This window comes from Anolis sagrei, chromosome Y (genome assembly GCF_037176765.1).
Source record: "Anolis sagrei isolate rAnoSag1 chromosome Y, rAnoSag1.mat, whole genome shotgun sequence".
Lineage (NCBI taxonomy): Eukaryota > Metazoa > Chordata > Lepidosauria > Squamata > Dactyloidae > Anolis > Anolis sagrei.
The window spans coordinates 77,445,116-77,471,990 of NC_090035.1; the positions used below are offsets into that span (position 1 = coordinate 77,445,116).

The window sequence follows — 26,875 nt, forward strand, 5'->3', positions numbered from 1 at the left end:
GCCTAGTTGTTTTCAAGTCCCAAATCCTGGGAATCCTCTTGTAGCAATTCAGGGAGTAAACTATCATCCCCACACCCTTCAGGGACATTCTCACGGGAAACTATACTTTGCACAGGAGTCTCCTGGTCCTTCTCTGCATCAGTATCACTGACCAAACCATTCCCATCTTGAAATTCCTTGGCATCACTTCCCACATCCAAAGCACCCTGATCCTGAAACACAATCACAGGCTGAACTCCAACAATAACCCTCAATAGGGGTCCCCAGTGGCGCAGTGGGTTAAACCGCTGAGCTGATGAACGTGCTGATCGAAGAATCTCAGGTTCGGATCCAGGGAGCGGCGTGAGCTCCTGCTGTTAGCTCCAGCTTCTGCCAACCTATCAGTTCGAACACATGCAAATGTGAGTAGATCAATAGGTAAACGTTGGAGCACCCAGTAGCGCAGTGGGTTAAACCGCTGAGCTGATGAACATGCTGATCGAAGAATCTCAGGTTTGAATCCAGGAAGCGGCATGAGCCCCTGCTGTTAGCTCCAGCTTCTGCCAACCTATCAGTTCGAACACATGCAAATGTGAGTAGATCAATAGATAAACGTTGGAGCCCCCGGTGGCGCAGTGGGTTAAACCGCTGAGCTGCTGAACATGCTGATCGAAGAATCTCAGGTTTTAATCTGGGGAGCGGTGTGAGCTCCTGCTGTTAGCTCCAGCTTCTGCCAACCTATCAGTTCGAACACATGCAAATGTGAGTAGATCAATAGATAAACGTTGGAGCCCCCAGTGGCGCAGTGGGTTAAACCGCTAAGCTGATGAACATGCTGATCGAAGAATCTCAAGTTTGAATCCAGGAAGCGGCATGAGCTCCTGCTGTTAGCTCCAGCTTCTGGCAACCTATCAGTTCGAACACATGCAAATGTGAGTAGATCAATAGGTAAACGTTGGAGCACCCAGTAGCGCAGTGGGTTAAACTGCTGAGCTGATGAGCATGCTAATCAAAGAATCTCAGGTTTGAATCCGGGAAGCGGTGTGAGCTCCTGCTGTTAGCTCCAGCTTCTGCCAACCTATCAGTTCGAACACATGCAAATGTGAGTAGATCAATAGGTAAATGTTGGAGCCCCCGGTGGCGCAGTGGGTTAAACCCCTGTGCTGGCAGGACTGAAGGTTCAAATCCAGGGAGAGGCGGAAGAGCTCCCTCTATCAGCTCCAGCTCCTCATGCAGGGACATGAGAGAAGCCTCCCTTTGGCCCTCCGCGTGTTTTGGACTCCAACTCCCACAATCCCAAACACCTGGAGGAAGGCTCAAGATTTCAGCATTGGTAGGGACCTCCAAAGGCCATCAAGTCCAACTGTGCTGGAATGGCTGTACCAGGAGCTTCAGCTTTATTTTCTTTCTGGTATCTTTTTGCAGTCATAGGGCAGGCCTCCTGTCCATCATAATTAAGCTTTGGTTCCGCCCCTTGTTCTGGGCTCTGGGAGGGAAAGGAGCCATTTTTTGGGAAGTCTCTCATAAGGAAGCTAAGCTATAGGATGTAGACCAGCTCATCCCATAGAAAAGCTTCTTTTCCCAAGAACTATCCAGGGAAAAAGGAGCATCCAGGGAACTTAACCATCCAGGGAAAAAGTAACATCCGGGGATACAGAAGCAGAAATTCCAAGAGAAAGGTCCCAAAAGCTCTGGCTGAGAGCTCACAGCCTCTCAGCCTCACAGCAATCAGAGGGAAAACAGCCCTGAAGTTTTCAAAGAATTCTCTGAGGGAGGACAGCACTACAGATCCACAGGACTCCAGCTGAAATATCTTCAAGCCTCGACTGGTAGGTCTACTCGATACCCAGACGCATTCGGAATCGGTAGTAGGTCCCACACCGATGAGGCATAGATAGAAAGCAGCCTGGGAGAGGTTAAATAGGGTTTTTCCTACAGAGAAAGTTTAGTTAATCAAAGTCAGGTACCAGTCCATTGAGGACTAGACTAAGAAAGCCTTGAAGTTAACAAAATGAAGTTCAAGGGTGACAAATTTAACAAAATTAACAAAATGAAGTTCAACAGTGACAAATGCAAGATACTCCACTTTGGCAGGAAAAACGAAATGCAAAGATACAGAATGGGGGACAATGCCTGGCTCGAGAGCAGTACGTGTGAAAAAGATCTTGGAGTCCTCGTGGACAACAAGTTAAACATGAGCCAACAATGTGATGTGGTGGCAAAAAAAGCCAATGGGATTTTGGCCTGCATCAATAGGAGTCAAGTGCCTAGATCCAGGGAAGTCAGGCTACCCCTCTATTCTGCTTTGGTTAGACCACACCTGGAATATTGTGTCCAATTCTGGGCACCACAATTGAAGAGAGATATTGACAAGCTGGAATGTGTCCAGAGGAGAGCAACTAAAATGATAAAAGGTCTGGAGAACAAGCCCTATGAGGAGCGGCTTAGGGAACTGGGCATATTTAGCCTGAAGAAGAGAAGGCTGAGAGGAGATATGATAGCCACGTATAAATATGTGAGAGGAAGCCACAGAGAGGAGGGAGCAAGCTTGTTTTCTGCTTCCCTGGAGACTAGGACGCAATGGAACAATGGCTTCAAACTACAAGAGAGGAGATTCCATCTGAACATGAGGAAGAACTTCCTGACTGTAAGAGCCGTTCAGCAGTGGAACTCTCTGCCCCGGAGTGTGGTGGAGGCTCCTTCTTTGGAAGCTTTCAAACAGAGGCTGGATGGCCATCTGTCGGGGGTGATTTGAATGCGATGTTCCTGCTTCTTGGCAGAATGGGGTTGGACTGGATGGCCCATGAGGTCTCTTCCAACTCTTTGATTCTATGATTCTAAGTGTTGTTTGAACCATTGAAGATTTGTTGTTTGTTCCATAATAAATACTTTGTTGTATCATTAAAAACTCTAAAGACCATCACTTCAGAAAAATCCCTGAGAACCTCTCTTTGAGGCGCCCCTGGCTTCCCGCTGGGCTTAAAGTATACGTCCTACAGAAAAGTACAGCTGTTACAGGCCCAGCGCACGACAGAACACCAACCCCATTCTTCCATGCAATAGGACATGGGAGTTATAGTTCGGGAGAAAGAGCATTTCCGAGCTCTTCTTGGGAAGCATCCTTGACTCACATCCCCAGGAGTCCTCTGTCGATGCCAATCATCCCATCACAGAGCGGAGCAGAGATGGCAGCCTCCTCAATGGAGGAAGACCCAGGGTCAGCGGATGCCTTGGGTCCTTTGGGCTGAAACGAAGCCGTAGAATTTTAAAAGCTGGTCAATCAAATGGCAGGGAGAGAGAAAGAGGGCCGAGACGGAGCATGTCAAGGGGGCAAATGTTGGGCGGGAGACCCCAGGGAGATGCGCCAAGTGAGAGACCCGCGTCGCAGAATCCTGCCAAATCCCCTTTTTGACAGCAGAGAGTTGCAAAGACAGAAGGAATGTTAGATAGAAATGGGACAACATTTCTAATCATAGAGAAAAACAACACAGTATATTGATAGCACTTGGATATGACTGTGAATGCCATGATGCAATACCTAAGGGGATGTGGTAATGGCTGGGTCATAGGAAACCTGCTACAAAACAGGAGCTTTTTTGTTGAGTTCCAGGGCCAGAGAAGCAGATGGCGGAAACAGAAGAACGGCCTGCCTCAGGGGAGCGTGCTTGCTCCATCCATGCTCAACATTTACACAAATGACCAGCCACTGCCAGAAGGGACAGAGAGCTTCATCTATGCTGATGATCATGCCATTACTACTCAAACAGGGAGCTTTGAGATGTTTGAACAGAAGCTCTCCGAAACTCTAGGTACCCTTACTGTCTATTACAGGGAAAACCAGCTGATCCCTAATCCGTCGAAAACATAGACATGTGCTTTTCATCTTAAGAACAGACAAGCATCCCGAGCTCTGAGGATTACCTGGGAAGGAATCCCACGGGAGCATTGCAACACATCCAAATACCTGGGAGTCACTCTGGACCGTGCTCTGACCTACAAGAAGCACTGCCTGATCATCAAGCAAAAAGTGGGTGCTAGAAACAATATCATACAAAAACTGACTGGCACAACCTGGGGATCATAACCAGATACAGTGAAGACATCTGCCCTTGCGCTGTGCTACTCTGCTGCTGAGTACGCATGCCCAGTGTGGAGCACATCTCACCACGCTAAAACAGATGTAGCTCTTAATGAGACATGCTTCATTATCACGGGGTGTCTGCGCCCTACACCACTGGAGAAATTACACTGTCTAGCTGGTATTGCACCACCTGACATCTGCCGGGAAGTAGCAGCCAGTAGTGAAAGGACCAAGGCAGAGACATCTCCGGCCCATCCCCTGTTTGGGTATCAGCCAGCACGTCAACGACTTAAATCAAGAAATAGTTTCCTAAGATCTACAGAGACACTCGCTGGAACACCTCAGCAAGTGAGAGTCCAAAAGTGGCAGGCTCAAACCCAGAACCTCAACCAATGCTGATACCAAATGAGAGACTCCCCCCTGGGCACACAGAACACTGGGCGACTTGGAAGGCGCTGAACAGACTGTGCTCTGGCACCACGAGATGCAGAGCCAACCTCAAGAAATGGGGCCACAAAGTGGAATCCACGACATGCGAGTGTGGAGAAGAGCAAACCACTGAACACCTGCTGCAATGCAACCTGAGCCCTGCCACATGCACAATGGAGGACCTCCTTGCGGCAACACCAGAGGCACTCCAAGGGGCCAGATACTGGTCAAAGGACATTTAATCAACTACCAAACTCACAAATTTTGTGTTTTGTCTGTTTGTTTGTTTTGTTCTGTTAGAAATGTAATACAATTGTCTGGTTGCCCCTTACATGATAAGTAAATAGACCACTAGACATCACTTCCTGCCTTTTGCTTATGGCAAGAAGACCTATTCCTCTTTGGAAATAGCTTTGCTCTGCATCCAGCGGCTCAAAGGGAACCCAATTTTGCCGCAGATGTGCAGAGGCCAGGGCTGTGGAGCAATTGCATTAAAGCTAATGTCGTTTGGTCCCTTATCCAGGTGCGACTACTTCCTTTCCAAAACAGATTTCTGCATTCGGTGAGGGTCTTGGCTACCCCTGAGCCGGCTGTCGTGGGGCCTAATTCGGCTTGATTTGGAATCAATCACATTTAGGGGGGCAATGTTGAACCGGAGTCAACAGATGGTTAGCACTCAGCCTTTGCGAGGAAACTCAGCTGACCCTTTTCAACGTCGCAAAGAAAGTTTGCAAGACTTTGCTTCAGTGCAAACACGGTCCAGAGTTCTTCCTGTCTTATCCCTTTCTGAATGAGGATACAGAACAGACATAGGCAAAGTTGGGCCCTCCAGGTGTTTTGGACTTCAACTCCCACAATTCCTTACAGCTGGAGTCATCAGATAGTCACATACAACATAGACAGATACTCACATTGAGTCACGTAGGAGAGGGAGAGCTGGATTCTTTCATCCTCCTTATATATGAGGGTTGAATGAAAAGTACTGCCTCCACCTTCGTAACTCCTCAACAGATGGCAGTACTGGTATGCGACAGGTACTGGCTTGTTCGGTAGACTCTCCTCTACAGTTCCATTTTGGCTGGAAGCCTTAGCATTGAATGGTTGTGTTGTTAAAGTGAAAAGTAATGCCTCCACCTTCGTAACTCCTCAACAGATGGCAATACAGGTATGTGGCAGGTATTCTCTCCTGACGTTTCGCCTGCATCTATGGCAAGCATCCTCAGAGGTAGTGAGGTCTGTTGGAACTAGGAAAAAGGGTTTATATACCCGCCAAGAAAATCCAACAACTGCTACATTCAGCAAAGGACAAGAGGGATCCTCTCACTTCTGCAGGAGTCTACCATATTCCATGCAGCTGTGGACAAGTATACATAGGGACCACCAAATGCAGCAGCATTGCCGAAAGACGAAGCAAGGAACATGAAAGGCACTGCAGACTACTTCAACCAGAGAAGTCCGCCATAGCAGAGCACCAGAGGAACCAACCTGGACACAGCATATTATTTGAGAACACAGAAATGCTGGACCACACCAACAACCACCATGTTAGACTACACAGTGAAGCCATTGAAATCCACAAGCATGTGGACAATTTCAACAGGAAGGAGGAAACCATGAAAATGAACAAAATCTGGCTACCAGTATTAAAAAAAACTCTAAAATTACAACAGCAAAACAACAGAGAGGAAACAATCTGGGACATCTAATCACTTTTCAACAAAAGATTGACCCAGGCACTGCCAGGCCATCAAATGCTAATTAAGGTGGTCAGTTGAAACATTCACACCTAGCTCCAGCAGACAAGAGTCCTCTGTCACACACTGGTCATTCCACAGACATATAAACCCTTTTTCCTAGTTCCAACAGACCTCACTACCTCTGAGGATGCTTGCCATAGATGCAGGTGAAAGGTCAGGAGAGAATGCCTCTAGACAGAGGCCGCCCTAGCTAATTTTCAATGGTAAGCAAATAGTATTTTGCCGTCCCCCCCCCCCCCCCCCATCACTGATATATATTTTCTGTTCGTCATGGGAGTTCTGTGTGCCATATCTGGTTCAATTCCATCATTGGTGGAGTTCAGAAGGCTCTTTGATTGTAGGTGAACTATACATCCCAGTAACTACAACTCGCATTTGTCAAGGTCCATTCCCCCCCAAAGTGCCTCAAGAGCACCCCTGGGCAAAATCTTACTTACTTACTTACTTAGGCGATCCCTCGTTGGACGAGTAAGATGGTCTTCCATTATGGATTTCCCTGTGGGTCCGTAGGTGGCTGTGGAGCCCTATTCTTGCTCTGCATCTTCTTCCGCAGTGAGGGCATTGGTTTCCAGGTGGAAGGCGTTCCCTGTCGGGGTTGGCTTGACGCGCCTTCCTCCTGGCACGTTTCTCTCTTTCACCCTCCACTCGTGCCTCCTCGAATTCTGCAGCACTGCTGGTCACAGCTGTCCTCCAGCTGGAGCGCTCAAGGGCCAGGGCTTCCCAGTTCTCGGTGTCTATGCCAGAGTTTTTAAGGTTGGCTTTCAGCCCATCTTTAAATCTCTTTTCCTGTCCACCAACGTTCCGTTTTCCGTTCTTAAGTTCGGAGTAGAGCAACTGCTTTGGGAGACGGTGGTCAGGCATCCGGACAACGTGGCCGGCCCAGCGGAGTTGATGTTGGAGGACCATCGCTTCAATGCTGGTGGTCTTTGCTTCTTCCAGCACACTGACGTTTGTCCGCTTGTCTTCCCAGGAGATTTGCAGGATTTTCCGGAGGCAGCGCTGATGGAATCGTTCCAGGAGTTGCATATGACGTCTGTAGACTGTCCACGTCTCACAGGCATATAGCAGGGTTGGGAGGACAATGGCTTTATAGACAAGCACCTTGGTCTCCCTACGGATGTCCCGGTCCTCAAACACTCTTTGCTTCATTCTGGAAAATGCTGCACTTGCAGAGCTCAGGCGGTGTTGTATTTCGGCGTCGATGTTGACTTTGGTGGAGAGGTGGCTGCCAAGGTAGCGGAAATGGTCCACATTTTCTAATGTTACACCATTAAGCTGTATTACTGGCATTGGAGAGGGATTGGCTTGTGACTGCTGGAACAGCACCTTGGTTTTCTCAATGTTCAGTGACAGGCCGAGCTTCTCATATGCTTCTGCGAAGGTGTTTAGAGTGGCTTGTAGATCTTCTTCTGAATGCGCACAGACGACATTGTCATCAGCGTACTGGAGTTCTATAACAGATGTTGTTGTAACCTTGGTTTTGGCTTTCAGTCTGCTGAGGTTGAATAGCTTGCCATCTGTCCGATAGATTATTTCCACTCCGGTGGGAAGCTTCCCATCAACAAGGTGTAGTATCATAGCGATGAAGATGGAGAATAGAGTTGGGGCGATAACACATCCCTGTTTGACACCGGATTCCACCTTAAATGGGTCACTTTGGGAGCCATTGCTGTCCAAGACTGTTGCCATCATGTCATCATGGAGGAGCCGCAGGATGTTCACAAATTTGTTAGGGCACCCGATTTTGTGGAGGATGGTCCAGAGAGCGCTGCGATTCACTGTGTCAAATGCCTTTGCAAGGTCGATGAATGCCATGTACAGAGGTTGGTTTTGTTCCCTGCATTTTTCTTGGAGTTGTCGTGCAGTGAAGATCATGTCCACGGTTCCTCTGGAAGGGCGGAAGCCGTTCTGGGATTCTGGGAGGGTGTCTTCTGAGAGGGGCAGAAGGCGGTTTGCAAGGATTCTTGCGAGGATTTTCCCAGCGGAGGTTAGAAGGGAGATACCTCGATAGTTTCCGCAGTCTGTTCTTTCCCCTTTTTTGAAGAGGGTGATGATGGTGGCGTCCTTGAAATCTGCTGGGATTTTCTCGGTCACCCACACTTTTTCTATGAGCTGGTGGAGTTGGTGTGTTAGCTCAGGTCCTCCCTCTTTAAAGATTTCAGCAGGGATCCCATCTGGTCCACTGGCTTTGTTATTCTTCTGTTGGCTGATGGCATTGCTGACTTCTTCCAAACTAGGCAGTGCTGCAAGCTCATCCCTGGTTTGTTGTTGTGGGATTTGTGAGAGGACCTCGTCGGCCACATTGGAGCTGCGGTTCAGGAGGCTTTGGTAGTGTTCTTTCCAACGTAGTGCAATTGAGTTTTGGTCCTTCAGGAGTTTGGTTCCATCTGATGAGCGTAGAGGCTGTATGCCATGGTTTCTTGGTCCATAGATGACCTTTGTGGCTTTGAAGAATCCCTGAGCATTATGGGTATCTGCCAGGTGTTGGATTTCTTCGGCCTTCTTTGTCCACCAGATGTTCTTGAGTTCTCTTGTCCTTCTTTGGACCTCAGCTTTTGCACTAGCATAGATCTTTTTCTTAGCAGCACAGTTGATGTCTCTCTGCCATGCTTGGAAGGCTTTCCTTTTCTTGTCAATTAGCTGTTGGATCTCGATGTCATTTTCATCAAACCAGTCTTGATGTTTCTTGGCTTGGTATCCAATAGTTTCTTCGCAGGCTTGGATGATGGAGGTCTTCAGTTTGTTCCAATGTTCCTCAACATTTTCGGGGTGTTCTGTGGGTAGATGGTCCTTGAGTGCTGTTTGGAGATGGGCTCGTCTGGAGGGCTCCTGAAGGGCTTGGGTGTTCATTTTGCGCCTTGTCTTCCTTCCTTGGAGTCTGCGCTTGGGGGCGATCTTGATAGCCATCGAGGATCGAATTAGCCTGTGGTCAGTCCAGCAGTCGTCAGCACCTATCATGGCTCTTGTGAGGAGCACGTCACGGCGGTCTCTGGCACGTGTGATTACATAGTCTAAGAGGTGCCAATGCTTTGACCGGGGGTGCTTCCATGATGTCTTGAACTTGTTTTTCTGGCGGAAGAGCGTGTTGGTGATGACAAGGTTGTGCTCCGCACATTTGGTGAGAAGCAGGATGCCATTTGAGTTGCTGTTTCCAACCCCGTCTTTTCCGATGGTCCCTGGCCACAGGTCGAAGTCTCGCCCGACTCTTGCATTGAAGTCCCCCAGGAGGATGATTTTGTCCCCCTTAGGTATCCCCGATAGGACGGTGTCCAGCTGACAGTAGAATTTCTCCTTGATGTCTTCGTCAGCATCTAGTGTTGGTGCATAGGCACTTATGATGGTTGCCCGTTGGTTTTTGGCAAGATCAATTCGGAGGGTGGAGAGTCGTTCGTTGATGCCAGTGGGTGCTTCGGACAGATGTTTCATCAGATCATTTCTGATGGCGAAGCCAACTCCGTGCATTCTTTGGTCTTTTTCGGGCAGTCCCTTCCAGAAGAAGGTGTAGCCTCCTTTTTCTTCCTTCAGCTGTCCCTCTCCTGCTCTCCGGGTCTCCTGAAGGGCTGCTATGTCGATGTTGAAGCGTCCCAGCTCCCTTGCAATGATGGCAGTTCTGCGTTCGGGGCGTTCACTGCCACTGTTGTCCATCAGAGTCCGTACGTTCCACGTACCGAAGTTCATTTTTCTTTTTTGGCCGCAGGGTGGTGACCCCACTGGACGCGGCAGTCCAGTCAGGGATGAGTGAGGCAGACTATGTTTGGGGCACCTTTTCTAGCCCCCTCCCCATGTGGGGTGAGCAGAGTGGGTCCTCAATAGGGCTGCTCAGTCGTGGATACAGCTGCCGAACTACTCAACTGCCTCGGACCTTGAGGTAGAACGACTGAGTCCGTACCCACCGCCCATGTGCCAGTCTGTGACTAGGGGCTTCCAGATTTCACAGTCCTGCCCCCGTCGCCACTCGCTGATCGCCATGGGACTTTGGTTGGTTGGTTTTTATTTTCTTTGGAAGACGCCTGTGCGTGGATTTTTTTAATGTGTGGAGGTCAGTGCACAACTGATCAACACACAGACTTCACAGAGTGAGGTTCCACTGGTGATGTAGTTTAACACAATGACCGTGGCTTCTCAGTCTGTTGCAGCCTTCTTCCGCCTTCGCAGCCGTTGTAACATGTGCCATGTTATCCTCCGCCTGCTCCGCCGTTGAGGTCTTTGGGTCTTCGGACTGTTCTTGGTCTGGGACCTCCCCCGCAGCCACTCCTGGGAGTGCACGACTCCAGTTGTTGTGCCTACAGGTTAATCGGAACACGCAAGCCCCCTCACCACGACAAGGTGACAGTCCATCGAGGGGGTGGGCAAAATCAACTATACTGCAAATGCTTACTTTGCGTAATGGCTGAGCTGCCCCTGGCTCTAGAACATGGCCATATAGCCCGAAAAAACCTACAACAACCCATATTAATCATCAGCAGAAATGTATCCAATTGTCTGGTGATTATTTGGGAAAGTGAATAGCAGTCATTAAAGAGCACATTCTAAGGATTATTTCTGCGTTTGATTTATTAAAATATTCCCATCCAAACCCAAGTAACGAAGGTGGAGGCATTACTTTTCATTCAACCCTCGTATATAGGTAATCAGCAAGGGACACTGGCTGATGCAAGCCCTTTACAATAACCCTCATATGGTTATGACCCAGCCATTACACAACCTGTTAGGTATTGCCAGAGGTAATTTTCAATGGTAAGCAAACAGTATTTTGCCCCCCCCCCCCCAACCAATTATTGATACATATTTTCTGTTTGTCGTGGGAGTACTGTGTGCCATATTTGGTTCAGTTCCATCATTGGTGGAGTTCAGAATGCTCTTTGATTGTAGGTGAACTATACATCCCAGTAACTACAACTCGCATGTGTCAAGGTCTATTTTCCCCCAAGAGCACCTCAAGAGTGCCCCTGGGCACAATCAACTATAATGCGAATGCTTTCTTTACGTAATAGGTTGCTGTGGCTTCCCCCGGACTGCTAGAGCTGTTGTGAGCCAAAGGGGACAGAGAGATATTGACAAGCTGGAATGTGTCCAGAGGAGGGCGACTAAAATGATCAAGGGTCTGGAGAACAAGCCCTATGAGGAGCGGCTTAAGGAGCTGGGCATGTTTAGCCTGAAGAAGAGAAGGCTGAGAGGAGATATGATAGCCATGTATAAATATGTGAGAGGAAGCCACAGGGAGGAGGGAGCAAGCTTGTTTTCTGCTTCCTTGGAGACTAGGACACGGAACAATGGCTTCAAACTACAAGAGAGGAGATTCCATCTGAACATGAGGAAGAACTTCCTGACTGTGAGAGCCGTTCAGCAGTGGAACTCTCTGCCCCGGGGTGTGGTGGAGGCTCCTTCTTTGGAAGCTTTTAAGCAGAGGCTGGATGGCCATCTGTCAGGGGTGATTTGAATGCAATATTCCTGCTTCTTGGCAGGGGGTTGGACTGGATGGCCCATGAGGTCTCTTCCAACTCTTTGATTCTATGATTCTATGATCCTCAAGTGGTGGTCGAGGGGCATTTGCAGAGGCGCCTTTGCACCCCTGGCAAAAAAAGTGTACTGCGACCGCTTACTTTGCGTAATGGATGAGCCGCCCCTGGGTATTGCATCATGTGGGAGTTGAAGTCCAAAACACTTGGAGGGCCCAAGTTTGCCCATGCCTGCTTTATAGCCATGGCCATTGAAGCAGTGGACGGGGGGAAACCCTTGATTCTTTGCTTCCTGTGTCTTCTCCCTGTATTAATAAAGGCAGGCTATAACAATTGTCCCTTTATACTATTGGAATATATTTGCACATTGCCGACATCCCCCCCCCCCCCACCCTTTGCTTCCCAAAGAGGAGAAGGGGGGGAATAGTAGGAAATGAATGGAGCCGACAGTCGCTTTCACGTTTCGGGCGCGTTAATTACGGCTGACAGATAAAATTGCTTTTTTTATATAATGAAAAAAACCCCAAAGACCCCAAGTGTTTTGGGATGAGATGCGCGGAGGTCATCGGCGCAGCGATTAAATGGTTGACAGTGCAGCTCCAATGGGGACAAAAGGAAGGAAGGAAGGAAGGAAGGAGTTGCTTGATTTATTTGTTTCGTGGAGCAATTGACCCGCTGAGAAGAAGTAAAAGTAGAGGGATTGCAAGCAGAGTGGGTCTAGATCCCAACGCTGGCTCTTCTTTTAAGGTGGCCTCCTTCTTTTCTGAATGCTTTTTCCAACAATGAGGTGCTTTCCGGTGTTTTCATGCAATGCTTTTCACCTATTTTACTTCCCAAAAGAGTCTTCCTGACTGTTGAGAATCTCATGTTTGATTCTGCAGGATAATAATAATAATAATAATAATAATAATAATAATTACAACCAGACATTTGTATTACATTTTTAAGAAAACAAACAAACAGACAAAACACAAAGTTTGCAAGCTTAGTAGTTGATTTATTTATTTATCTATCGTGTCATCAGCAACCATACCATTGTATTACATTTCTAACAGAACAAAACAAACAAACAGACAAAACACAAAGTTTGCAAGCTTGGTAGTTGATTAAATGCCCTTTGACCAGTATCTGGCCCCTTGGAGTGCTTCTGGTGTTGCCGCAAGAAGGTCCTCCATTGTGCATGGGACAGGGCTCAGGGTGCATTGCAGCAGGTGTGAGTGGTCTGTAATTTGCTCTTCTCCACACTCGCATGTCGTGGATTCCACTTTGTGGCCCCATTTCTTGAGGTTGGCTCTGCATCTCGTGGTGCCAGAGCGCAGTCTGTTCAGCGCCTTCCAAGTCGCCCAGTGTTCTGTGTGCCCAGGGGGGAGTCTCTCATTTGATTGAAATTCTGGATTTGAGCCTGCCACTTTTGGACTCTCACTTGCTGAGGTGTTCCAGCGAGTGTCTCTGTAGGTCTTGAAAACTATTTCTTGATTTAAGTCGTTGACGTGCTGTCTGATACCCAAACAAGGGATGAGCTGGAGGTGTCTCTGCCTTGGTCCTTTCACTATTGGCTGCTACTTCCTGGCGGATGTCAGGTGGTGCAATACTGGCTAAGCAGTGTAATTTCTCCAGTGGTGTAGGGCGCAGACACCCCGTGATAATGCGGCATGTCTCATTAAGAGCCCCGTCCACTGTTTTAGCGTGGTGAGATGTGTTCCACACTGGGCATGCATACTCAGCAGCAGAGCAGCATAGTGCAAGGGCAAATGTCTTCATTGTGTCTGGTTGTGATCCCCAGGTTGTGCCAGTCAGCTTTCGCATGATATTATTTCTAGCACCCACTTTTTGCTTGACGTTCAGGCAGTGCTTCTTGTAGGTCAGAGCACGGTCCAGAGTGACTCCCAAGTATTTGGGTGCGCTGCAATGCTCCAGTGGGATTCCTTCCCAGGTAATAATCCTCAGAGCTCTGGATACTTGTCTGTTCTTGAGGTGAAAAGCACATGTCTGTGTTTTAGATGCATTAGGGATCAGCTGGTTTTCCCTGTAATAGGTGATAAGAGCACCTAGAGCTTCGGAGAGCTTCTGTTCAGTCATCTCAAAGCTCCCTGCTTGAGCGGTGATGGCACGATCATCAGCATAGATGAAGCTCTCTGTCCCTTCTGGCAGTGGCTGGTCATTTGTGTAGATGTTGAACATGGATGGAGCAAGCACGCTCCCCTGAGGAAGGCCGTTCTTCTGTTTCCGCCATCTGCTTCTCTGGCCCTGGAACTCAACAAAGAAGCTCCTGTTTTGTAGCAGGTTTCCTATGAGGCGGGTGAGGTGGTCGCCCTTTGTGATATTATACATTTTTCTCAGGAGGAGGCAGAGGTGGTTCACGGTATCATAGGCTGCTGACAGGTCTATGAAGACGGCTCCTGTGATCTGCTGCCTTTCAAAGCCATCTTCTATGTGCTGAGTCAAGTTCAGCACTTGCGATGTGCAGCTTTTGCCTTTCCTGAAGCCAGCTTGCTGTGGAATCAGACAGGGTCTATTTGTTCCATAATTCTATTCAAAATAAGTCTCTCCAGAACTTTGTAAAGATGGCATAACAGGGAGATTGGTCTATAGCTTTTTGGATCATTACGGTCCTTGCCTGGCTTCAAGATGGCAATGACTCTTGCTTTCCTCCAGATTTTGGGGATCTGACAGGATGCAGTGCAGTTGTTCATCAGCTCCAGCAGCCAGAGCCTTGCTTTTGGACCAAAGTTCTTGATTTGTTCCATCCGTAGATCATCCAGGCCAGCTGCTTTGCCATTTTTACATTTATTGAGAGCCATGTCCAATTCAGTAGATGTAAAGGATTCATGAAGGTTGTTGTTCCCAGTCTTTCATTGTTTGGATATTGGTTTCTTTCCTACTTTGGTGGCAAAGTTGGGTTTCCCGTTCTTCAAGAGTTGGTGTGCTATCTGATCTGCCTTTATGTTGGCATGGGTATTAGTTTGTGAGGGGTCATTGCTCAACCGTCTCAGCAGCCTCCACGCCTTCTGGCTGCTCCTGCCCATGACGACCTCTGTGATCCGCTTCATCCACTGTAATAATAATAAATAATAATAATAGTAATAGTAGCATAATAATAAATATTAATAATTAATAACAATAATTAATATTAATTAATAGTAAGGTAAAGGTTTCCCCTGACTCTGGGACCATGGGACTCATCTCCATTCATAAGCCAAAGAGCCGGAGTTGTCCGTAGACACCTCCAAGGTCATGTGGTCTGCATGATTGCATGGAATGCCGTTATTTTCCCACAGAATTAATTAATATTAATTACTAGTAAGGTAAAGGCTTCCCCTGACTCTGGTACTCATGTGCATTCCTAAACCAAAGGGCTGGATTTGTCCGTAGACACCTCCAAGGTCATGTGGTCTGCATGATTGCATGGAACGCCGTTATTTTCCCACAGAATTAATTAATATTAATTACTAGTAAGGTAAAGGCTTCCCCTGACTCTGGTACCCTGATACTCATGTGCATTCCTAAGCCAAAGGGCCGGATTTGTCCGTAGACACCTCCAAGGTCATGTGGTCTGCATGACTGCATGGAACGCCGTTATTTTCCCACAGAAGCTGTACCTATTGATCTACTCACATTTCCATGTTTTCAAACCACTAGGTTGGCAGAAGCTGGGCCTAACAGCAGGAGCTCGCTCCACTCACCGGATTCGAACCGCCAACCTTTCGGTCAGCAAGTTCTGCACCTCAGCGGCTTAACCTGACCTCACAACCTCTGAGGATGCCTGCCATAGATGCAGGCGAAACGTCAGGAGAGAATGCTTCTGGAACATGGCCAGACAGCCTGGAAAACTCACAGCAACCCAATTATTATTATTATTATTATTATTATTATTATTATTATTATTTTATCCCCCCTTTCTCCCATCTATATTATCCAAACTGTCCCCAATGACATGACACCAAATAATGAACCTTCTCTTCCCACTCCTTTGGTTTTGTAACTTCCCAAAAGCTGGAAAAGAACCCAAAAAGCGGGCATTTCTTGGCGGCGCTTAAGCTTTGCCATGGCAGGGCTCAAAGGACTCTCCGGGGAAGGGTTTCCGGCTTCCTCAAACCATTGAGAAGTTGGCTTTGGCCATTGGCGCTCCCTGCCTTTTGCTACCTCCTTGGAAAAGGATCGGATTGGCTCACCGTTTGCAAGCGTCCAATTCATTGCAATCTTCCCCTTCTTCAGTTGATCGTCATCCTAAAGTCTTAAAAGAGATTCTTCTGCTTTTGTTTCCAAAAGGATTTCCAGATAGATAGATTTCCCCCATATTTGCAAGCAGCTGCTTCAAGGCACTTGCCGGGACCCAAAGGTGCATTCTGCACTGCAGAGTTAATGCAGTTCGACGCTATGGTATATACTGCTATGGTAGTTTTGCAACTTTTTCACTTGTATAATGTGTATAGAAAATAGAATAGAAAATAGAATAGAATATATATATATATATAAATCTGTTAGGTTGGTTCAACCGGACAGCAAAACTCCACAACCCCCCAACGAAACTTAACCAAAATTCCCATGCCCATAACACAACCCACAAGGTACAAACATATCTACTCAAAATGAAAAACAATACAACAACACACTCACAAAACGGCAAAACAACAACACTCAAAAATCCCCCAACGAAACTTAACTAAAATCCCCGTGCCCATAACACAACCCACAAGGTACAAACATATCTACTCAAAATGAAAAACAACACAGCAACACACTCACAAAACGGCAAAACAACAAAACTCAAAAATCCCCCAACGAAACTTAACCAAAATCCCCGTACCCATAACACAACCCACAAGGTATAAACATATCTACTCAAAATGAAAAACAACACAACAACACACTCACAAAACGGCAAAACAACAAAACTCAAAAATCCCCCAACGAAACTTAACTAAAATTCCTGTGCCCATAACACAACCCACAAGGTACAAACATATCTACTCAAAATGAAAAACAACACAACAATACACTCACAAAACGGCAAAACAACTGAGCATGCGCATTGGTGCCCAGCCGCAAGTTCCCTGGCGCGTGCACACAGCCTTCCGGCCAACGTTCCCTCTGCAGAAGCCATGCCCACTCCAAGCCCCGCCGCGCCGCTTCCCGCACACACACACACCCTGCCACATGCACACACACAACCCCACGCTCCATCACTCCCCCCACCACCGCACACACACACGCAACCCCACGCTCCATCACTCCCCCCGCCGCCACACACACACGCAGCCCCACGCTCCATCACTCCCCCCGCCGCACACACACACGCAACCCCACGCTCCATCACTCCCTCCGCCGCCACACACACGCAACCTCACTCCCCCCACCGCCGCACACACACACGCAACCCCACGCTCCATCACTCCCCCTGCCGCCGCACACACACACGCAACCCCACGCTCCATCACTCCCTCCGCCGCCACACACACGCAACCCCACTCCCCCCGCCGCTGCACACACACACGCAACACCATGCTCCATCACTCCCCCCACCACCGCACACACACACGCAACCCCACGCTCCATCACTCCCTCGCCGCCGCACACACACACACAACCCCACGCTCCATCACTCCCCCCGCCGCCGCACACACACACGCAACCCCACTCCCCCCGCCGCCGCACACGCACACGCAACCCCAGGCTCCATCATTCCCCCTGCCGCTGCACACACATAATAGTCCAGATATCTACCTCAACTTTGATAAGTTTTACTATAGGCCACAGCAACGCGTGGCAGGGCACAGCTAGTATATTATAATTTGTATATATCTGTGTGTTATATCTATGTATATAATAAAAGTCATTGTTTGTATGCGGAGGAAGTGCAGCAGACATAGGGCAGGGGTGTTTGTGGCAGCTTTCTGATTGGTTGCCACTGAGGTACAATTTGCATATGGTCTCTGATTGGCCAGCCTGAAAATTGCAAGACTCTGAGGTGACAAAGAGGGGAAAAGGCCTGAGGCCGTGTCAGAAAATTACCAATACAGACCAGACTTGGCACACAGAGCCTGCAAGACCCACTCTACATCCTACTGCAGTTTGGAGGAGGATGGACCATGGATGATGGGACTTGCAGTACCATCTCTCACTTTCTGAGACTGCTGTGACCCTCATCCAATGAATGATCAAGACCAAACTTGGCACGCAGAGCCCCCATGACCCACTCTACATCATGGTGTGGTTTGGCCGGGGATGGACCATGGATTATGGGACTTGCAGTACCTTTCCTCAATTCCTGAGACCACTGCAACCCTCATCTAATTACCGATAAAGACCAAACTTGGCACACTGAGTCTCCATGACACACTCTACGTCCTGGTGCGGTTTGGAGGAGGATGCACCATGGACGATGGGACTTGCAATACCTGCACTTTCTTCCTGAGACCATTACAACTGCCAGCAATGATGGATCAGGACCACAATTCACACAGAGAGCCTGCATGACCCACTCTACATCTTGGTGCGGTTTGCAAGAATTTGGAGATGGATGATGGGACTTGCAGTAACTCCACTCACTTCCTGAGACCACTGAGACCGTCGCCAATGCCTGATCAAGACCAAACTTGGCACACAGAGCCCCCATGGCCCACTCTACATCCTGGTGCACTTTCGAGGAGGACATACCATGAATGATGGGACTTCAGATACCTCCACTCACTTCCCAAGACTGCTGCAACCCTCATCTAATGACCGATCAAGACCAAACTTGGCACACAGAGCCCCCATGACCCAGTCTCCATCCCGGTGCAGTTTGGAGGAGGATGGACCACAGCTGATGGGACTTGCAGTACCTTGCCTAACTTCCTGAGACCACTGCGAGCCATATAAATAACTGATAAAGACCGACCTTGACACACAATTCCTTTCTCAAAAAACCCGGGCAGTGCCTGGTCCCCATGTTAGTATATCATAAAACTATTATAATAATAAACTATAAACTAATAAACGATTATAATGTTGTATATAAAATAAAAATAATAAACATAATTGATTGTATATATATATTATAATAAAATAAATTATTATAATTGATTATAGGTAATAAAATACTATTATAACGTATTATATATTACATTATAATAAAAAATAAACTTATAATTTATTATTATATATTTTTGTATTCTCTCTCTTTCTCTAATAATGTAATAAAAAATAAAAAGCAAGTTATAATAATACATAAATAGCTTGTATAGGAATACCCAAACTGAGTCACTGGAACAGTGGATAAGTGAAGACCTGTATATCAAGTCCTGTGGATACGGAAGGTTGTACTGTGCATATATATATAGAGAGAGAGATACAGATATCTATCTCACGTTCTTGTCTCTTTTCTTTCTTTCTTTCTTTCTCTCCGCAGTCCCTGGACGGCTTTGTGTTTGTGTTGAACCAAGAGGGAAAATTCCTTTACATCTCGGAGACGGTGTCTATTTACCTGGGGCTCTCGCAGGTAGGAGCCGTGTGTGAGCTGTGTACTAAAACCTGAATAATGCATGCGCAGAGGTTGGAAATGCAATGTATTAACCAAAAAAAGAGAGGCCCCACTCTATAGGGCCAGATGTGCAGCGCATGAGTCATGCGGACGGTCGGGTTGTGCCGAGAATCGGCAAGGAGATCGTCTGCGGCGGTTCCGAGGCGGAAGACGTGCCGTCGAGAAAAGAGAGGGGAGGGGAGAGATAATAAGACACACTTGAGGACCTGCATCTTGATGAGGGCAATTAGGGGTGGATGGGGATGGCCATCTGTCAGGAGGGCTTTGGTTGTGTTTTCCCACATGGCAAAGGTTTGGACTGCATAGCTCTTATGATTGAGAGAGAGAGAGAGAGAGAATAATCGATACATAGATAGATAGATAGATAGATAGATAGATAGATAGATAGATATGGTTGAAAGAGAGAGGATAAATAGATACGATTAAGAGATAGATGATGGATAGATAGATAGATAGATAGATAGATAGATATGATTGAAAGAGAGAGAATAGATTGATTAGTTGATTGATATGATTGAAAAAGAGAGAGAATATATAAATAGATCTGATTGAGAGAGAGAACGGATTTATAGAGAGAGAGAATAGATAGATAGATAGATAGATAGATAGATAGATAGATAGATAGATATGGTTGAGAGAGAGAATAGAATAGATAGAAAGATTTGATTGGGAGAGAATAGATAGATAGATAGATAGATAGATAGATAGGATTGAAAGAGAAAGAATTGATTGATTGATCGATTGATATGATTGAAAGAGAGAGAATATATGAATAGATAGGTTTGAGAGAGAGACCGGGTATATATAGAGAAAAAATAGATAGATAGATAGATAGATAGATAGACAGACATGATTGAAAGAGAGAATATATAAATAGATAGGATTGAGAGAGAGAACAGATATATATTGAGAGTAGATGGATAGATAGATAGATAGATAGATAGATAGATAGATAGGATTGAGAGGGAATAAATAGACAGGTAGATATGATTGAAAGAGAGAAAATAGATTGATATGACTGAAAGAGAGAATAGATATATAGATGGATGGATATTATCGAGAGAGAGACCGGATAGATAGATAGATAGATAGATAGATAGATAGATAGATAATGATTGAGAATAGATAGATAAATAGATAGATATGGTTGAGAGAGATAACAGATAGATAGATTTGATAGGGAGAGAATAGATAGATATGGTTGAGAGAAATAATAGATAGATAGATAGATAGATAGATAGATAGCTATGATTAAAAGAGAGAATAGATTGATTGATTGATTGATATGATTGAAAAAGAGAGAATATATAAATATGATTGAGAGAGCGAACTGATATATGTTGAGAGAGATTAGATAGATAGATAGATAGATAGATAGGGTTGAGAGAGAATAGATAGGTAGATATGATTGAAAGAGAGAGAATAGATAGATTGATATGACTGAAAGAGAGAATAGATGGAGATATGGATGGATGGATATTATCGAGAGAGAGACTGGATAGATAGATATGATTGAAAGAGAGAGAATAATTGATAATGATTGAAAGAGAGAGAATAGATAGATAGATAGATACTGTAGATATTATTGAGAGAGAGGTTAGATAAATATGGTTGAGAGAGAGAATAGAAAAATAGATATGATTGAGAGGGAATAGATAGATAGAAAGATAGATATGATTGAGAGAGAGAGAGAAGGATAGATAGATAGATAGATAGATAGATAGATATGATTGAGAGAGGTCACAATCAAAGCCCTCCCGACAGATGGCCATCCAGCCTATGTTTAAAAGCTTCCAGAAAAGAAGAACCCATTGGACTCCAAGGCAGACTACATTCCACTAGATTTGGCAGTCATCTAATCCAACCTCATTCTGCCAGGCAGAAAGACACAATCAAAGCCCTCCTGACAGATGGCCATCCAGCCTCTGTTTAAAAAACCCCCAGAAAAAGAAGAACCCATTGGACTCCAAGGCAGACTATATTCCTCTAGATTTGGAAGTGATTCTCAAAGGTCATCTAATTCAACCTCATTCTGCCAGGCAGAAAGTCACAATCAAAGCCCTCCCAACAGATGGCCATCCAGCCTCTGTTAAAAAACCTCCAGAAAAGAAGAACCCATTGGACTCCACTAGATTTGTAAGGGATCCCCAAAGGTTATCTAATCCAACTTCATTCTGCCAGGCAGGAAGACACCATCAAAGCCCTCCCGACAGATGGTCATCTAGCCTTGTGGAGGGAAAAAGCGAGTATAAATAAACATGATGATGATGATGATGATGATGTACCTGGCATATCTTTGCCTCCAAATGCATCTTCCCTTCTTCACCTGTCTGGTCTTAGGTCTGTTTGGCTGTTCATTTTCACCTCATCGCCAGCCTTTGCTGCATGAATAATTAATCATAGCAATTATCTGGCTACACAGGAAGCGATTGCACCGATAATTGATGATCGGAGGCTCTTCCAAGCCATGATCGATTGGTTGGAGAGGAAGAGAGGAGTGAGCCAAAGGAGGCGCATCCTTTTTGGATGTTTAGCATGGAAATGGTCGGAGATCTCCTAATTCCTAGCATGGAAAGGGTCCGGCATCTTTCTTCCTTACTCTAACAAAAAGGAAGGGATGCTCAACTCTTCCCGTGCCAGGCTTTAGAGGAAAAGACACTTTACCTTTGCAATGCCAAGCATTAAAGAAGGGAGGGGTTGCTTTTTAAATATTACTAGCTGTACCCGCCATACGTTGCTGTGGCCAATCTTCCCTCCCTCTTTCCTTCCCTCCCTCCCTTTTTTTCTTTCCTTCTCTCCTTCCTTCCTTCTCTTCCATTTCTTTCCCCCCTTTTTTCCCCCTTCCTCTTTCTCTCCTTCCTTCCTTCCCTCTTTCCTTTCCTTTTTTTCCTCTCCTTCCTTCCTTCTCTTCCTCTTCCCTTATCTGCCTTGATAATTCTGAGTTATATGACTGTGTGGAAGGACCCTGAGTCCACACTGCCATATAATCCAGTTCAAATCAGATAATCTGGATTTTACATGGGCCTGCCTTGAGATTGTGGCACCTTCTACACTACTCTATGAAGTCCAGATGGTCCTCTTTGAAAGGGATTATTTGGCAGTGTGAATCCAGCCAGAGTTGGGGTTCTTTTGGGTTTGATGGGGACCTTGGAGGAGGGGAGATTGGGGTTCTTCTGGGGTTTTTTGGGGGGCTGCTTGGATTGCAGATTGGCTGTGGCCCTACTGCTCAATGAAGGGAGGAGATTGGGAGCCTTGAGGTAGATTTGGGGGTTCCCTTGTAAGTTTGTTTTTGGGGGTATCTTGTAGAAGAGTTTGGGCGTCTTTTAGGAAGTGTTGGGAAAAGTTGGGGAATTTATGGGATCGGTTGTGTTGCCGGAATTGTGGGGTCCCCTTTAGGGGTGTCTTGGAGGAAGTGTTGGGGGAATTTATGGGATTGGTTGTGTTGTCGGAATTGTGGGGTCCCCCTTTAGGGGTGTCTTGGAAGAGGGAAATGTGCATCTTTGCTAAGAAATGGGGGGGTTTAGGAAAAATGGGGGGCAGATGAAGTTGAAAGACTCCCTGGAATGAGGGGATGGGGAGCCTTGATTTGGGGGTTCCCTTGAATTTTTGGGGGTGCCTTAAAGGAGTGGGGTTTGTACTAGGAACAGGAAGGTTGGGGAAATTGGAGGGGAGAAGTGTGGGGGTCTCTAAAGCAGTGTTTCTCAATCTGGGGTTCAGGACCCCTGGGAGGGTCACAATGGGGTGTCAGGGGGGTCACTAAAAACGTCAAGAAAACACATTATTTGCTGTTGGTCATGCGGGTTTTGTGTTGGAAGTTTGGCCCAATTCTAACATTGGTGGAGTTCAGAATGCTCTTTGATTGTAGGTGAACTATAAATCCCAGCGACTACAACTCCCAAATGTCAAGGTCTATTTCCCTCAAACTCCACCAGTGTTGTTCACATTTGGGCATATTGAGTATTCGTGTAGAGTTTGGTCCAGATCCATTATTGTTTGAGTCCATAGTGCTCTCTGTATGTAAGTGAACTACAACTCCCAAACTCAAGGTCAATGTCCATCAAACCCTTCCAATATTTTTTGTTGGTCAGGGGAGTTCTGTGTGCCAAGTTTGATTCAATTCCATCATTGGTGGAGTTCAAAATGCACTTTGATTGTAGGTGAACTATAAATCCCAGCAACTACAACTCCCAAATGTAAAGGTCTATTTTTCTCAAACTCCACCAGTGTTCACATTTGGGCATATTGAGTATTCATGCCAAGTTTGGTCCAGATCCATCATTGTTTGTGTCCACAATGCTCTCTGGACGTAGGTGAACTACAACTCCAAAACTCAAGGTCAAATCCATCCAGTATTTTCTCTTGGTCATGGGAGTTTTTATGTGCCATGTTTGATTCAATTCCATCGTTGGTGGAGTTCAGAATGTTCTCTGATTGTAGGTGAACTATAAATCCCAGCAACTACAATTCCCAAATGTCAAGGTCTGATTTCCCCCAAACTCCACCAGTGATCACATTTGGGCATGTTGAGTATTCATGCCAAGTTTGGTCCAGATCCATTATTGTTTGAGTCCACAGTGCTCTCTGGATGTAGGTGAACTACAACTCCAAAACTCAAGGTCAATACCCTCCAAACCCTTCTGTTGTTAGTCATGGGAGTTCAGTGTGCCAAGTTTGGTTCAATTCCATCGTTGGTGGAGTTCATAATGCTCTTTGATTGTAGGTGAACTATAAATCCCACAACTACAATTCCAAAATGACAAAATCAACCCCACCAGTATTCAAATTTGTGTGTATCGGGTATTTGTGCCAAATGTGGTACAGTGCATGAAAATACATCCTGCATATCAGATATTTACATTACGATTCATAACAGTAGCAAAATGACAGTGATGGAAGTAGCAACGAAAATAATGTTATGGTTGGGGGTCACCACAACATGAAGGCATTAGGAAGGTTGAGAACCACTGAACTAGAGTTTTCTTGAGCCGGGGATTGTGGGAACTCAAGTCCCTTCAAGTCCAGAGCACCTGCCCCCTGGGCCCTGCCTTGGATTGCCTTCATCTGGGCGCAAGAAAAGGGATGTGTAGGTGAAGCGGGGAGAATCTCGCCGCCCCTCTGAGACCGACCGGTTTATCATCGCAGGAGCCTTCCTGAATTTCAATCCGCTTCTTCCCAGGCGCCGGCGTCTTATTCTAATTCTGGTCCACCTTTTGCATCCTGAGCCAGGACTCCAAGGCACGAGGCACGCGCACACGTCCGCATACGGCACAGCCAAGGGCCCACTTGATTTCCCTCTCCTATTTGGGCAACAGCCCTCCTTTTGCCCTTCAGAAACTATTTGTTTTGGAAACTAGGACTCAATGGAGACATGGGTTCAAATGACCGGAAAGGAGATTCCATTTGAACATTCGGAAGAACTTCCTGACTGTAAGAAGAGCTGTTCAACGGTGGAACTCTCTGCGTCAGAGTCTGGTTTTTAAAAACATATCAATGGAGACATGGGTTCAAGTGACCGGAAAGGTGATTCCACTTGAACATTCGGAAGAACTGTTCAACAGTGGAACTCTCTGCCTCAGAGTCCATTTTTTAATCAATGGAGACATAGGTTCTAATGACCGGAAAGGAGATTCCACTTCCTGACTCTAAGAACAGCTGTTCAGCAGTGGAACTCTCTGCCTCAGAGTCCATTTTTTAAAAACATATCAATGGAGACATGGGTTCAAATGACCGGAAAGGAGATTCCACTTGAAAATTCAGAAGAGCTGTTTAACAGTGGAACTCTCTGCTTCAGAGTCCTTTTTTAAACATATCAATGGAGACATGGTTCAAATGAGCGGAAAGTAGATTCTACTTGAACTTCCTGACTGTAAAAAGAGCTGTTCAACAGTGGAACTCTCTGCCTCATAGTCCATTTTTTTTTACATATCAATAGAGACATGGGTTCAAATGACTGGAAAGGAGATTCCACTTGAACTTCCTGACGAACTTCCCGACTGTAAGAAGAGCTGTTCAACAGTGGAACTCTCCGCCTCAGAGTCCATTTTTAAAAAACATATCAATGGAGACATGGGTTCTAATGACCAGAAAGGAGATTCCACTTGAACATTCAGAAGAGCTGTTCAACAGTGGAACTCTCTGCCTCAGAGTCTGATTTTTTTTTAGCATATCAATAGAGACATGGGTTCAAATGACCGGAAAGGAGATTCCACTTGAACATTTGGAAGAACTTCCTGACTGTAAAAAGAGCTGTTCAACAGTGGAACTCTCTGCCTCAGAGTCCAATATTATATATATATATATATATATATATATAGAGAGAGAGAGAGAGAGAGAGAGAGAGAGAGAGAGAGATGGGTTCAAATGACCAAAAAGGAGATTCCACTTGAACATTTGGAAGAACTTCCCGGCTGTAAGAAGAGCTGTTCAACAGTGGAACTCTCTGCCTCAGAGTCCATTTTTTAAACATGTCAGTGGAGACATGGGTTCAAATGACCGGAAAGGAGATTCCACTTGAACTTTTGGAAGAACTTCCTGACTGTAAGATGAGATGTTCAACAGTGGAACTCTCTGCCTCAAGGTCCATTTTTTTTCAGACCTGGAGTGACTTGAGAAACTGCAAGTCCCTTCTGGTGTGAGAAAATTGTCCATCTGCAATGACGTTGTCCAGGGGACACCTGGATGTTTTGATGTCTTACAATCCTTGTGGGAGGGTTCTCTCATGTCCCCGCATGTGGAGCTGGAGCTGACAGAAGGAGCTCATCCACACTCTCCCTAGATTCAAACCTCCAACCTGTCGGTCTTCAGTCCTGCCGGCACAAGGGATTAACCCATTGCGCCCCCGGGGGCTCCTGTTGGGATTATGTGGATTATCTGTTCTGATAATCTGGATTATAGGGGTCTCGGTGTGCTCAAATTCCTTCCTGTTTACCAGTTCAAATGACCCTTTCCAGAGCTAAAATCGTATTGAAAGCCTTCAGTTGTGAAGCCCATCATCCAGTACACCACAATGGACCGAGGCTGGATTTAGATTGTCAGATAATCCAGTTTGAACCTGTGTTGTGTGCTCAGTGTGTAGTCCAGGTATGGGCAAACATGGACCCTCCAGGTGTTTTGGACTCCAACTCCCACCATTCCTAACAGCCTCAGGCCCCTTCCTTTTCCCCCTCAGCCGCTTAAGCGGATAGGTAGATGGATGGATAGATGGTAGGTACATACATGGATGGATGGATAGATGGATGGATTGATATTTGGATAGATAGATTGTTAGATTGATTGGTAGATAGATGGATAGATAGATAGATAGATAGGTGGATAGGTAGAGGGATGGATAAATGGTAGGTACATACATGGATGGATGGATGGATTGTTAGATGGATAGGTAGATCATTAGATTGATAGGTAGATGGATAGATGGATAAAAGATAGATGGATAGATATGTGGATAGGTAGACGGATGGATAGATGGATAGGTACATAACATGGATGGATGGATGGATGGATAGATAATTATATTGATAGTTAGATAGATGGATGGATAGAGAGATGGATAGGTAGATAGATGGATAGATGGATAGGTACATACATGGATGGATGGATGGATGGATGGATGGATGGATGGATGGATGGATGGATAGATTGATTGATAGGT

At 46.1% G+C, this 26,875-nt stretch overlaps 1 protein-coding gene across 1 annotated transcript in view; it reads left to right on the forward strand.

Moving 5' to 3' along the window:
* Positions 1-19,221, forward strand: part of LOC137095669 (neuronal PAS domain-containing protein 1-like) — a 73,911-nt gene extending 54,690 nt beyond the window's left edge. The window contains exon 5 of the mRNA XM_067462437.1: positions 19,096-19,221. Within this exon, the coding sequence (XP_067318538.1) occupies positions 19,096-19,221 (126 nt within the window). The remainder of the gene's footprint in view (positions 1-19,095) is intronic.
* The last annotated feature ends 7,654 nt before the right edge of the window (positions 19,222-26,875 follow it).